This window comes from Thamnophis sirtalis, unplaced genomic scaffold (assembly GCF_051295495.1).
Source record: "Thamnophis sirtalis isolate CommonGarterSnake01/CBP01778 unplaced genomic scaffold, rThaSir2_p1.2 scaffold_8, whole genome shotgun sequence".
NCBI classification, from domain to species: Eukaryota; Metazoa; Chordata; class Lepidosauria; order Squamata; family Natricidae; genus Thamnophis; species Thamnophis sirtalis.
This window is the reverse complement of record NW_028261388.1, coordinates 55,717,219-55,731,066: the sequence shown is the minus strand read 5'-3', so window position 1 is coordinate 55,731,066 and position 13,848 is coordinate 55,717,219. Positions and strand designations below refer to the sequence as shown.

The following is a 13,848-nucleotide window of genomic DNA, read 5'->3' as shown; positions in this document are numbered from 1 at the left end:
TCCCCAATAATAATCTGAAGATTTGATGGATTTCTTTCCTGCTTGGCACACATTAAAATAGGAGCTTGGATTCCTGGCATGCTGACAGATTGTTAAATTTCTTAACTGAACAACAGCTTGGCAAATTTAGATGACACACACTTTGCAGGGGTTGAGGCAAGGTGACTGAAAATGAATTCAGAATAAGATGACAAGGTCATACCAGGTGTTTTGGTTTAGCGTATTCATTAAATTTGTCCATGTAGCAGATATAAAAGATAACTGTTTCGAACGCATATTCAATCATCTTATATAAACTTTCAGAACTGACCACAGCAAATTGTGGCTACATTTTGAATGCAAGTATTAAGATTTTACAGCAAATTAACTAATGTAATTATTTAAATAGATTGCCAATTATCTCTTTGGGCTGCTTTGTTTCCAGATAAAGTTGCTTTGAACAAGAGAAATTCCGCAGCCAGAGTCTTAAATAAACAAACAAATAAAGCCTTTTTTGTTCTTGCTGTCATCTTTGCAGATTTTGCATTCTCTTAATGGGCATGATAAAGTTGTATCTTCTATTTTCTTCAGTGGCTTCAAACTGAAGGAAATGTCTTTTCTAAAGCCTGAGATCCCTTCAAGTATGGTCAGACAATAGACATAAACTCCACCAAAGAGCCGAGCCAGGTTTTCACCTTGCCTCAAAATGTTTGCATGTAGGTAAACTCTTGTCTGCAGAATCGTGGGTTCACAAATAGCTTGCACAATTGACTAATCTCAAAATTCATAGCCAGCCTAAAGAGCTAAAATCTGCCTCTGATCGAATAAAACGGGTGAGATTCACATACACCGAAGTCATTCACTGTTTTACTGCGTGGCGACATTTATACGCTTTTAGGGATCTGGAGCGTGAAGATTTCTCACCCTACAGTATTTTGACGCAGGAAGGGTGACACATCGTTGCTGCCTAGTTCACCTTCTACCCTGGGGCTCTGGTGCCTTAGGGGCTCATCGAATTCTTGAGTGAAGAATTACGCGAAGAAATGGCTTTCAACGGTGCGAGGAATTTTAAGTTTTACCTGTCCTTGGAAGTACGGCGGGACCAAGCACAACCCGAGCGCCGGCGTGCGGAGGGTTAATCCTAGGTGCTGTGCTCCCGCGGGGGCGACCCTCTCAATGATAACAAACGATCACGTGGTGAATCAAGCGGAGGGGGGATGGTTGTTTCACCTCTCCTTCCTCTCTGCGCAAACGTCACCCCACCTTCCCGGTCACCAGGGCGACGGGTCCATCTGGGCGCGCGTCAGAACAGCCCGTCTCTTGGCAACGCCTGGATGTCTCTCTTTCCCTTCTCATTCAGCCTCACGCTTGGTCGCGCGTCGCTCTGGCGTCAAAGTGACGTCAATGGGTCTGTCTCGGTTTTCGAGGTGGGCGGGGGGAGGGCTTCCCGCGTGTTCCTCTGCCCCCGGCGCGCAGAGAGCTCGCTGGCAGCCGGCAGAGCAGCCGCGGCGGTGCCACGAGTAGTAGGAGCAGCGACGGCAGCTTGAGAGCCTGGCAGCCAGACGAGCGCGGAGGCGGCAGCCGCTTGGCAGCCGGGCTCAAGGTACAGCTTCGGAGCGAGTCGCGCGGGCAGGCCTGGAGCGGATAATGCGAACGCTTGCGGCGCTCTTTCTTTCTTTCTTTCTTTCTTTCTTTCTTTCTTTCTTTCTTTCTTTCTTTCTTTCTTTCTTTCTTTCTTTCGCTCTATCTAATCTATCTAATCTATCTATCTATCTATCTATCTATCTATCTATCTATCTATCTATCTATCTATCTATCTATCTATCTATCTATCTCTTTTCTTTCTTTCTTTTAAGGCCACACGAAAAATCTATTTGCGAGTGTGAGAGTAGATTCTCGTTTGTACATTCCAGATCCCATCCCATACATTTTTACTGGGACGTTTGTTACATGGACAGTAGATATTTGGAGAGAATTCCCAATTTTTCCCAAAGATTTAACAGACTATTTTTATTCTCAGTGTATACATCTCATTCTTTATTTTTTAATTAACTTGGCGCTCTCACCACAGAAAAGCAGGGGAAGCTTTCTATTGCCTCCACTGCATTAGCTTTGTCTGGGTGGAAAACGCACCAATTTCTGAAGTGATCTGGGTACGCTTTAACAGGGGGAAGATTTCAATGTACTTTTCTTTCTCTGCAGGCGCAAATTGCCATCTTCACAAAGGAATGCTTCTGCCGACATCCTTTTAATTGGTGTTTGCCCCCCCCCCCCCCAACTCAAATCATGGTGATCATGTCAGATTATACAGCCGTTCCCACCTCAAGCCAAAGCCAGCAAAAGCCTCTTCGGGTTGGATTTTATGATATTGAGAGGACCTTGGGAAAAGGCAATTTTGCTGTGGTCAAACTTGCCAGGCACAGAGTAACCAAAACGCAGGTGGGTGTGAGATTGTACTGCTTTACCTGGTAGAGAAAACTAATCATGATACATTGGGAGATGGTGCTCAGTGGAATTAATCAATTTTCCAAATGTACAATAAACCAATTTACACTGACAGTAACTCCCTGTTGTAGACAGTAATGAACAGAATAGAGTTTAAGTTCTAGTAATAGCAAATTATTCCACACTGACAGTAACTCCCTGTTGTAGACAGTAATGAACAGAATAGAGTTTAAGTTCTAGTAAATAGCAAATTATTCCACACTTCAAATAGTTCCCCAAATAAATATAAAGTAGAATGACACTAAATCATAGAGGAGTCTTTTGTGGTGTTGGTTTCACAGTTATTGCTGGCTTAATTATAAGTATTGTTATCCTACTATTTTTTCCCTAAACGATTGCTACTTTTCAGAATGATAAGAGTTAGGCACTTGGGGCTGACTTTTTTAAAGAAATCAAATGTGTGTAACAGTATACATGCTTACAAGCTTTGTTCATTTACATTTGAATATTTGATTATACGGTAACATTTGGAAAGTGCTAACATTATACAAAGCATAGAAATCACATTAATTGGGCAATTAATTTTATTTAAGAAACAAGTGAATTTTTTTAAAAAAACATTTCTACTGCAACTAAATATGTCTAAAGTTGCTCATATATACTGCTCATATATTTTTTGTAAGTCCTGTCAGACTGTTTGTATTAAAATATTTTAGATGTTGCATTATTTTAATTTTCACATGTATTGTATATTGTCTTCCTTAAAATATGCTTAAGAAGGAGTTTATGTAATTTTATAGTTTTAGTTTTTCTATGTTTTTTAAAACACTTACTTTTGTGTTAGTATTACTTGCAGCAACATAACATATTTTCTGAGTGTTCTGTTTTTGTTTAAACCTTAGGTTGCAATAAAAATTATAGACAAAACACGGTTAGATTCAAGCAATCTGGAAAAAATCTATAGAGAGGTTCAGATAATGAAACTCTTGAATCACCCCCACATAATCAAACTGTATCAGGTAAGAAATGATTTCACATTATTGCCTGCCTATTCGATATATTTTGGGCTTTATTCGTGTAAATAATACTTGATTCCATTATAAGATGGATGTATTATTTCAGATCAAAACATGTTAAATAGCTTAAATTACAATGTTTCCAAAATGCTGACTCACTGAAATTTAGTTCTTGTTGTTTTTAAGTATATTTGATATTTATAAAAAATATTTTGTTTATAGTATATGGAAATTTTTAAGAGAAAAATTCAAAAATCTGTGTGTATATCTTTTTATGTTCACAGTTTAAATTACAAATTGAATCTGGATATAGTTCAAGCATATATGTTTTAGATCAGGCTGCCACTTAGAATTTTCCTTAAAATCTTATTTAAAATATAAAATAAAAGCCAGAATGGAATGCTATGCAATTTCCATCTAGTTCACCCTGATTTGCAGTTACATTCTATAAAAAAAGAGAGCAAATTGGTATATTATGCAGCTAATGAGTTGTAATCCTCTGAATAAACAGAATTGATCTTATGGGAACTACATATTTTATAATATTACTGTTTGATAGAAATACCTACATACTATTAGAACAATGTCTAATAAAGAGGAAAAAATGTTTAAAACATTTCTGAAACATGTAACAGAACCAATTTTCTGTATGGCGTGCAAATACCTATCATAAACTTGCTAATAAACATTTTGCTTTTTAGGGAATAAACAAGTAGCTTAAAAAATACAAAAATGACAACCAAAAAGATATTTATATAAATAATTTATTTTTAAAAAAGGCTTTGCCACTGCAATATTTGTGAATGTCTGCTATCTATGGTCAATCTACATGGCAATATAATATGGTTGAGTTTATTTTGATTTTACTTCCATAGAAAAATAAATATTTAAGAAGGTTTAAAAAATTAAATACATCGTATTAATTGGCTATTTGAATAAAGCAGAATGGTTTGAGGAGTTTTGTTGGATCTCTCAATTTACATGTTTCATAGCTGTTAATATTGTGTTGGGTGCTTCTGTTTGATGGAATTTGAGCAGTAGTAATTAGGTGAAATGCCACTTTGAGTGTGGAAGGATGGTGTTGACATGATTTTAACAGTCTAATTTTAATCCAGCTGGCTTTTTCCCAGAAGTTTTTAAATGCCTTATTCCTTCCTAGCTCTCTTCCTCCTTAATAAGATACACATATGTTTTTATTATGTGTAGGATGCAAGTGCTTTTTCGTGCCTTTGATATTTAAACTTCATTAGACAATGTTAGAATTTATAGCTCTTGAAATTTTACACACACACACACACACACACACACACACACACACACTCACCCACCCACCCACCCACCCACCCATCCATCCATCCATCCATCCATCCATCCATCCATCCATCCATCTCCCTGATATTTTTATGGATGTGAGATACAAGTCAACATCATCATACTAAAATGTTCCAATTATACTTGAAGGAATTTCCTTTGGATAATTTGTATTTATGATTTAAGGCAGGATAATTTCACTGTTTAGAAACTACTGTACATATTAAGTATTTAAAAAAAAACCAAATCAAATAAATGCCCTTTGAAAACATGCTGATATTGGAAGAGCCATTCATATTTTGATGGCAATGGATGTTGCAGTTAGGCATGCTTAACCCTAAACTGGAACAGCCTTCTCCAATGTGGTTCTATATAGATGTTTTGGAACTGCAACTTCCAGAATGTTCTATCATATTTGGAGAACCTCAGGTTAGCGAAGCCGGTATCAAATAAAGAAACATATACAATGTCAAGTATAAACAACTAAATAGCTTTTTTGTTCCTTAATGTATATTTCAATTTTATTTGTCATCTGTTTTTTCCAAGTCAGGTGATGATTTGTATTAAGTGGAGTTAAATATATGTCTTATCATTATATATGTTTTAATAAACATTAATTAACACAAGAAATTGATATTATTTAATGAAAAGTTAGATGCCAATCAGATGTCTGCATGCAAAGATGTGCAAGAATTGGCTTCAGGCAAGGAAAATTAGGTTTTCCTGTAGGTCTTCTCTGTAGATTAAATACTGGTAAACAAGGAAATGCATGTTTTGTGGTATTATAAATGTGCTTTATCTTCAAAGGCATATTCAGGATTTCAGAAGTTTACATCTTTGATATATTGTTTTTCTGTCTCATATTCATCAGGTTATGGAAACAAAAGATATGCTTTACATTGTAACCGAATTTGCAAAGAATGGCGAAATGTTTGGTAAGTTCTCATGGTATATTGGCATATTATTAACAACTACTTGCTTCTTATCCATCATTTAAATAACAGGGCCTCCACCATTCTGGCAGACAGATAGAGAATTACAGAAATAAGGCAGCCCCTTTTCTCTTCTTATGGAAACTTCTGCTATATTATAGACTCTTCATCAAATGAAGAGTCATAATTAGTTACAAATCTCTGGCCATCATGGAATGGTTTATACTGCACACTAAACAAAAAACAAATAGAGTGTATGTTGACTTACTACTTTGTGTGAACCAACCCTATGTCTGCTATAGATTGAGTTGTCCAGTAGTAATATATAATTTAAGTAGCTGAAGTGCAGCTAAGTAAGGAGGTTTATTTGTAGATGTTTTTAAGAGGTTATTGAAGCTGATATTAACATGAAGACATTTCTGCCCTTTTAATCATGTTTGACAGATCACTTAACTACACGTGGGCACCTGAATGAACATGAAGCTCGGAAGAAATTCTGGCAGATACTTTCAGCTGTGGAGTATTGTCACAGCCATCACATAGTACATAGGGACCTCAAAACGGAGAATCTTCTGTTAGATACTAACATGAATATCAAGCTTGCAGGTGAGAATGCTGCCACTGCAAAACATTTCATGTTTTCCAATTCTTTTCTCATTAGAAGTTTATTATATGCTTCTGAAATAGACACAGCCTTGAAATCTACATTTGAAAATCAGTAAAATGGATGTGGTGGTCTTTGATAACTGCCAGAATAGATACAAATACATTTACCTATTCATATATTATTAATAAAGACTGGTGTTTTATCCACCTTCCTTTCTAGACTTTGGATTTGGAAACTTCTACAAATCTGGTGAACCTCTGTCCACCTGGTGTGGAAGCCCACCTTATGCAGCTCCAGAGGTTTTTGAAGGAAAGGAATATGAAGGCCCATACCTTGATATATGGGTAAGCTGTAACTCCCATATTACCCATCTGGTAAGATACCAAAAGGATGATATCGCGTACTTCATTGACTATATATATTATTCTGTTGTTGACAGAGCCTTGGTGTGGTGCTGTATGTCCTTGTCTGTGGTTCTCTCCCATTTGATGGACCCAATTTACCATCTTTAAGACAAAGGGTGCTAGAAGGACGATTCCGTATTCCCTATTTCATGTCCCAAGGTGGGATTTCTATTTTTTTTAACTTTAACACTTTCTTGTTTTACATTTTAATGTTTTTAAACATTTTGAACATACATTATTATTTTAACATTTTGAATGAAAGATTTCTTTAGCTCTGTATTAATTAGGAAAATATAGTATTCTTTTTCTACATTCAAAAGCATTCAAAATGTAAAAGCTATTTAATAAGATTTTTCTTTAAGAGAAAAAGGTCTCAATATACAATATATATTTTAGAATTTATTTTAATCTTTCAATCACTGATTATTTTGTCAGTAACTGAATTGTTATTCATTGACTCTAGTACTTAAACAAGCTTGTCGTGAAACTAGTACAACAGAATAATCCCTTCAAGTTGTAGTTGTAAAATTTTAAAAACAACTGAAGTTCCCTAAGCTTTTGTAAAGGAAGTGGGAAATAGCTATGGAGATAGATTAGTCTTGGTTATTAAACAATTTTATAGGCTTGCTTTTTTGTGAATAAGGAGACTTGAACGCTCATTTAACTTTTAATTTACTCTGTTTGCCCTTTATTTTTATGTTCAAATGTTGCTGTTCTTGTCTTCTAAATAAATCACCAGATTGTGAAATGCTTATTCGACGGATGCTGGTTGTGGATCCTACAAAACGAATTACAATTGCTCAAATAAAGCAGCACAAGTGGATGCAAGCTGACCCATCACTTCAGCAGCAGCATTCTTTGCCCTTCTCCATGCAGAACTACAATTCCAACCTGGGGGATTATAATGAACAGGTCCTTGGGATCATGCAGACTCTTGGCATTGACAGAAAAAGAACGATTGAGGTGAGTTTCTGACATCTTACTCTGAAAAGCCATGGTATCTCTTAGACCATATGAGTTGGGCCCTTTAGGAAAGTGACATGTTTGCCTATCAACTATCAATGCATTGCTAAAAATGCATTCCTGTGTAGCTGATTTAATTTTACATTTGTTTGGAGATTCGAGACAGGAATGCTTTTCAAATGCTCAATCTGGCATGAAATTTTAAAATTTGAAATCATAGAAGGTTTGATTTTGAGAATCCCGATTTTTTCCATTCCTGAAGAAGCTCACATAATCCCTAAGTCTGCCTTTGTAACAATGGCTAAACCTTTGAAGTATAACTCTTTTAGCCAGTAATGTTAAATATTTTATTTTGTGATAAACTGGTGAGGGGAGGGGGGGAGAGTGCATATGTGTGGGGTTGTCTTTCTATCAGGCAGAAGTTTTTGGGATTAGAGAATGGATGGCTATTCTTTTTTTTAATGTATCTGTGCACTATAATTAGTTTCTGTTTCATTTCCTGTAGTCTTTACAAAACAGCAGCTACAATCATTTTGCTGCAATTTACTACCTTCTTTTGGAGCGCCTCAGGGAGTACCGTAGCAATCAATTGTCCCATCGCTCAGTAAGCAGTCGCCAGCAAAGACCAAGAAGTTCAGACTTCAGCAACCTTGAGGTAAGGTCATATATAATCATTCTTAGGTCAGCTAAGTTAAGTCAACTGAATTCCCCATGCAGGTTTTTTCCCCCTCCTTCTCTTAGAGCTGAATCAGAAGGCGGCATCTCCCTCATTGTTTTTTGTTTAATCTTGTGACTATTTCAGCAGTTCTGGAATAAAGCATATTTCATTGTAGGTTAAAATCAAAATTTGAATTCTGATAAATAAATTAGAATAAATTATGTAAGTGTTAAACCATTTGCTGTAGGAAATCTTGTGCATTCAGCATCAGCCCACAGAGCTGACAGATTTAGCTGGCATTGTACTTAATGTTTTACTCTCCAGTTTATTTTTCTGAAATTCAAAAACTAAACTCAGGATATGTATTTATTAAAGGATAATTTAATTAGTTCTGCCACATTTTGTGGGAGCTTCATCACTACAAGTTTTCAAGAAGAGAGTGGACTGCCATTTCTCAGAAATGGTGTAAGGTCTCCTGCTTGGGGTTGGGGTGGTGGTGGCCGGGTCGAACTAGAAGACCTACAAGGTCTCTTTCACTCTGTTAATCTGTTATCTGTTATTTATCTAGATTGTGCAGAAGGTCAAATGAAATGTAGTTGATCATTGCTTGGTTTTGAATCTCTTTAGTTGACCCAGGATAAAATTGCCAGTGAGAACTTGAGATCATCTCTGCTATACCATCAGCCTCCGAATCTGATTCAGTCCCCTTTGCAGGCAGATATGGACTGCGACCTGAACACCCCATTACAGGTTGGTGCTTTTAGCATTCCGACTTAATAGTTGATTGGAGGCCATCAAGTGAAACAATCCCAGAACCAAGGAGGCTTAACAATATGTTTAAAGATCTATCTTTTACTTTTACCCTCCATTGTCAATCTGCATTATCACTTATGTCTTCTTGGGAAAAATACCATAGAGGCACAAACAACACTGCCCAAAATTGCTTCTTGTGAGATGGGTGGCCATATAAATCTGATGGATAGATTAAATTAATAAAGGCACTGTATTATTCCTTTTTATTGTTTTACTTTTCAGCCATTGTTTTTTCCTATGGATCCGAACTTCAACACCCTTTTCAGGAATCGTTCCATCTCTCCAAACAGCCTCCTGGAAACTACAATCAGTGAGGAAGTAAGGCAGGACAAGGAACTGGAGGATGAAATCAAATCTTTCAATCCAATTGGTTTCCCCAGCAACACAAGTCGAAGACACACATTGGCTGGAGTAACAACTCATTTTTATCAACATTCTCCACCATGTAAGTGCTGTGAAGATGGGATGCAGAATAAATATTTAAAAGAGTACTTTCTCTTTTTATTGAAATTTTAGTTAATTATACCAAATTTATTGGTGTATTCCTTCTTCATCTATTGTCATGTGTCTTTGTTCATAGTGTATTTTTAAAATAAGCTTAGGTTTGAAAAATCAGCTGTCAAAGTCTTTAGATTAACCTGTATTGGTCATGGTTACAAATAATAATTGCCTCAGTTGTACCATATTCTGAAATAACCTCTCTAAGGAAAATAAAGTAGCAGCTGGGCTAAAAATATGGACTTCCTTCCTTTCCTTCTTTTGCATATTCAGGTATCTCTTTGCCTATGTCATTTGAGAATACCTATATTTTTTTTTCTTTTGATTCTACTTAAAATGTTAGCAATTATCATGTAGAACATTCCAGGCCACTCTCTGAAATAAATACAAGAAGTATTATCATCCATGTCACCTATTTAGCAATAATTGACAATATCATCCTAGTTTTCTATTTTCTCCTTGGGCAATAATATAGCTTCTGGGTATTGCGACTTTATAAATTTATTTTACCAATGGGGTGTAATTACTTTTGCACGGGTTCACATTAGAGGATAAAATTAAATTGTTTTTTTTAATTCTCCCATATCCTCCCCCCTCCCCCCACTACTGGAGCAGGATATTTTGGTCAGTAGTATTGTGATCCAGGTAGCATTCATTCATAATTTGTTATTTATAAAAATAATAAACAGGGAGAAAACCCCATACTCACTAGCACTGATGATATTACATAGTCAGGTAATGAAAGGTGTCCAAGCAAACAACCAAGCTTAGAGAGCATCAAAGACTCCACCATTCATAATTTTTAAAAACTAATTTGAAAATGGGAATATCTGTTAAAGAAGCAAGACTTCCTAATGATTTAAATATCAGATTAGTTCCTGCAATCCTTTATTCCTAGCGAACATGCTACAGGAATGATGTCCCATTGCTTTTAATACATGCTTTAGCAATGAAATTGTCCCACAATCTTTCCCTGTAGTTAACGTTGCATTGAATTGAGTTTCATATTGTTTGACCTCAGCCGTAGTACTGCCTAAGGTTTTTGTTAAGCGTAGTTCTTTTGTAAGTAGGAAAGGTTCATCTTATATACAATACGCTTGTTATTTCTGTATCAATTTCACAAATGTTCCCTTCTGCCTGTTTTTTTATATGTAGGTATAGTCATTTCCTCTTCTGCAAGCCCTACAGAAGGAACCAGTTCGGACAGCTGTCTCCCTTCGTCAGCAAATGATGGCTCTGAAATGCTGAGCAACTGTTTAGAAAATCAAATGAACCTTGGTCACCCAACCACAGCTAGAGTTTCATCATCATTCCTGACTTCTCATTCAGATGCCCCAGTATTGCAAACTCAGGGCTGCAGGGGTGGTACTTCTCTGTTGCCTGTCAGTTTCCAAGAAGGAAGGAGAGCTTCTGATACCTCATTAACTCAAGGTAATCTTTCCTTGTACACACATAATCCAGAGCCACCAAATATTCTCTAGATCTATAATAGAAGTTTTAGACATTTGGCTAAACATGGTCTACTATACACCATGTTATATGCCTATTTGAAATTGTGGCCATGCTGGTATTTATAAAGAAACCTGCAAGTTATTTATAGTCACACAAAAAGAACATACATACGTATGAGACAGAGGAATGTGTGCGTGGGAATGTATGTGATGAAATCAGATGATAATCTGTGGCTGTCATTCAGGGTTGCCTACGTGGGAAAGGAGGGATATAACCTTGAAGATAGTTGTTTGCTTAAGGCATGCATTATTTGTTAGATCTTGTGTTTTTCTGTTGCTCTGTAGGCTTGAAGGCATTTAGGCAGCAGCTCCGAAAGAATACTAGAGCCAAAGGTTTTCTTGGACTGAATAAAATCAAAGGCCTTGCTCGCCAGGTGTGCCAGTCCTCCTCTGTTCGGATAGCACGGAATGGCCTGGGCCCTTTCCAGCATTCTCAGCAGAGTTCCTGCATATACAGCAGTGGGGGAAATGGTAGCAGCAGCGGCAGCAGCGGAAGTGGTAGAGAGAGCAGAAACTTACTTGAAGAGGTGCTTCAGCAGCAAAGGTGAGCATATAGCCTCTTGTCATGAGAACGCTCCTTAGACTGCAGCCTTTGCAACAATAGTAATATGTATTGACCTTGGGCTCTCTTTATTTTTTATTTTTACTTTATAAAGATTCTGGAGAGGTTTATTGACCTCTGCATCACTTTGAAATAAAGTGCTCAGGTTTAAACATATTTTAATGATATCAAATTATTGGGCGCTCAGTGTTTCTGTTATTAGCTGGATTTATTTGGGGGAAAAATTGTTTTGAGATTGAAAAGATTTATAAAAGATAAAAGAAATATTTTTGTGCTCATTGTTTTTCCATGATATTAAACTAAAATTCTTCTCAGCTCAGTGCCCTTGGGAATATATGCTGATCATATCAGTAATGCTGGCCAATCATTTGCAGATTCTGCCTTTTTTGTATTACCTATATGTCCATGAACTTAACATGAATTGACACATCCATATATTTTGTATGGATAAGACATACATATTTTTGCTGATGTAAGCTGCAAGAGCCTAGAGAATGGATTGGATCAGCATGATACGTGTCCCTTACTTTGCATAAAGTCGGAGTGTTTTTGTGGGGCTAGGATAATTTCAGGAAAGTTGCTGCACTCAACCCCAAAAGAGTTAGAAGAATAGCAATAGTGGCTGAGAGCAACATTGGAAACTTGGGACAAGTGAGTAACCTCTTTGCTTTCGCTTTCTTCTGTTCAGAATGCTCCAGCTCCAGCATCACCAACCAACCTGTCACCAGCCTTCTCAGTCACACAACATCCCCTTGCCCGACTCTTCAAGCAGTAATACATCTAAATCCCTACTCCTGTCTGAACTACAAAATGACAACTCATTAGAGCTCGCTTTTTATAACACTCAGTTTCTTCAGCCTCACCTTTTTGGAGTTGCTGTCTCTCCAGTAACGTCAGCTGCTCACCTTCTCGATACCCATCTACATATTAGTAGCAATGTATCTCCAGTTGCCTCTATGTTTTCTCAACCAAGTCGTTTTACTGTGCAACCTCTGAACTATGACGCAGTTACTTTACAGCATGGAGACTGTGAAATGGAGGATCTTACTTCAAACCAGATGGGGAAATTTGTCTTAGTCAAATGAGATTTTTCTCCTGTTTTCTTGATCATCATCTTCAGGAGAGAACAGTTCTATTACTAACACCTACAAATGAGAGATTTTATTTTGCTAAGTGAATATCAGAAGCAATAACGTGTTTCAAATATGTGAAGAGGCCATTCATTTGAAGAAGCTCGTCTTTATAAAACTGAAAAAGCAATACTTAGGTCCTTTGGCTTCAATATTATTGCACTGAACAAATATGAGAAAACCTTTTTGTTTGGTAGAAACTAATGAGTCAGGTGTGGGGGGGGGCAAGGGGAAAATAATAGTTTTCTGGTACTGTATTAAAGTCGTATCTGCTGTTATATAAGAGTAGATGGTTGTTTCTGGTTCTGTTGTAACAGGAAAAGCCTTTTCAAAGAAGTGATTAGTGTTATGGTATTCCAATTCACTTCACTTGTTTATAGATTTGTGAAGATGATTACCTCTTATAAAAACTATCACAAAAACTCACAGTAGCATTACGCATTGTAGAAATATAATTGCTCAAAGCATCTCCACTTTTTATGTTCATGCTAATAAAACCAACACTTCTGCTTTTCTTCCCTACTCAGATGACCATAGCTTGAGAAAACTGTGAACACTTTGCTTAGTATCTCTCCTGTAGAAGCTAAGAAAAGTTTATAATTACGAGAAGCATGTTAACATTATAAGCAACATTGAGGATTTTGTTCTGAGTCTACAAACTGTTTTTCTGCCTTTGTTTCTCTTTAGCAAGAGAAATTTAAGAATATATTACCTATCGGCTTGGAATTGCTCATACAGTGCTTTAGGAAATATTAGGGTGAAATAGCAAGAGCTGTTGGGTTGGAAAATATATAAACAAAAGTTTTGTTTTCCTTCTCAAGCCATGACCTCACTTTGAGGGTGTGTGCTGGGCATAATGTTTTATAGTGCTGTACGCATTTATTGCTGCTACAAATGAAATTTTTATGCATTTCCTTTCGGGGTCCAAACTGAACTAGCTTGTTGGGAAAAAGTGCAATATTTTAAAAATAAAACAGTTATTTTGACAGTTGAAAGAATAAGAAAGCACAACAGTGATT

The 13,848-nt window shown here is 36.7% G+C and overlaps 1 protein-coding gene across 1 annotated transcript; it reads left to right on the top strand.

Moving 5' to 3' along the window:
• Positions 1-1,476: 1,476 nt before the first annotated feature.
• SIK1 (salt inducible kinase 1) lies at positions 1,477-13,046 on the top strand. The gene is made up of 14 exons (XM_087721716.1): positions 1,477-1,582; positions 2,182-2,418; positions 3,327-3,443; positions 5,623-5,686; positions 6,128-6,289; positions 6,510-6,634; positions 6,730-6,853; positions 7,434-7,657; positions 8,163-8,312; positions 8,943-9,065; positions 9,351-9,573; positions 10,782-11,057; positions 11,423-11,681; positions 12,388-13,046. The coding sequence occupies exons 2-14, from the start codon at positions 2,266-2,268 to the stop codon at positions 12,782-12,784; spliced, it is 2,397 nt and encodes a 798-aa protein (XP_087577842.1). The 5' UTR covers positions 1,477-1,582; positions 2,182-2,265; the 3' UTR covers positions 12,785-13,046.
• Positions 13,047-13,848: the final 802 nt, after the last annotated feature.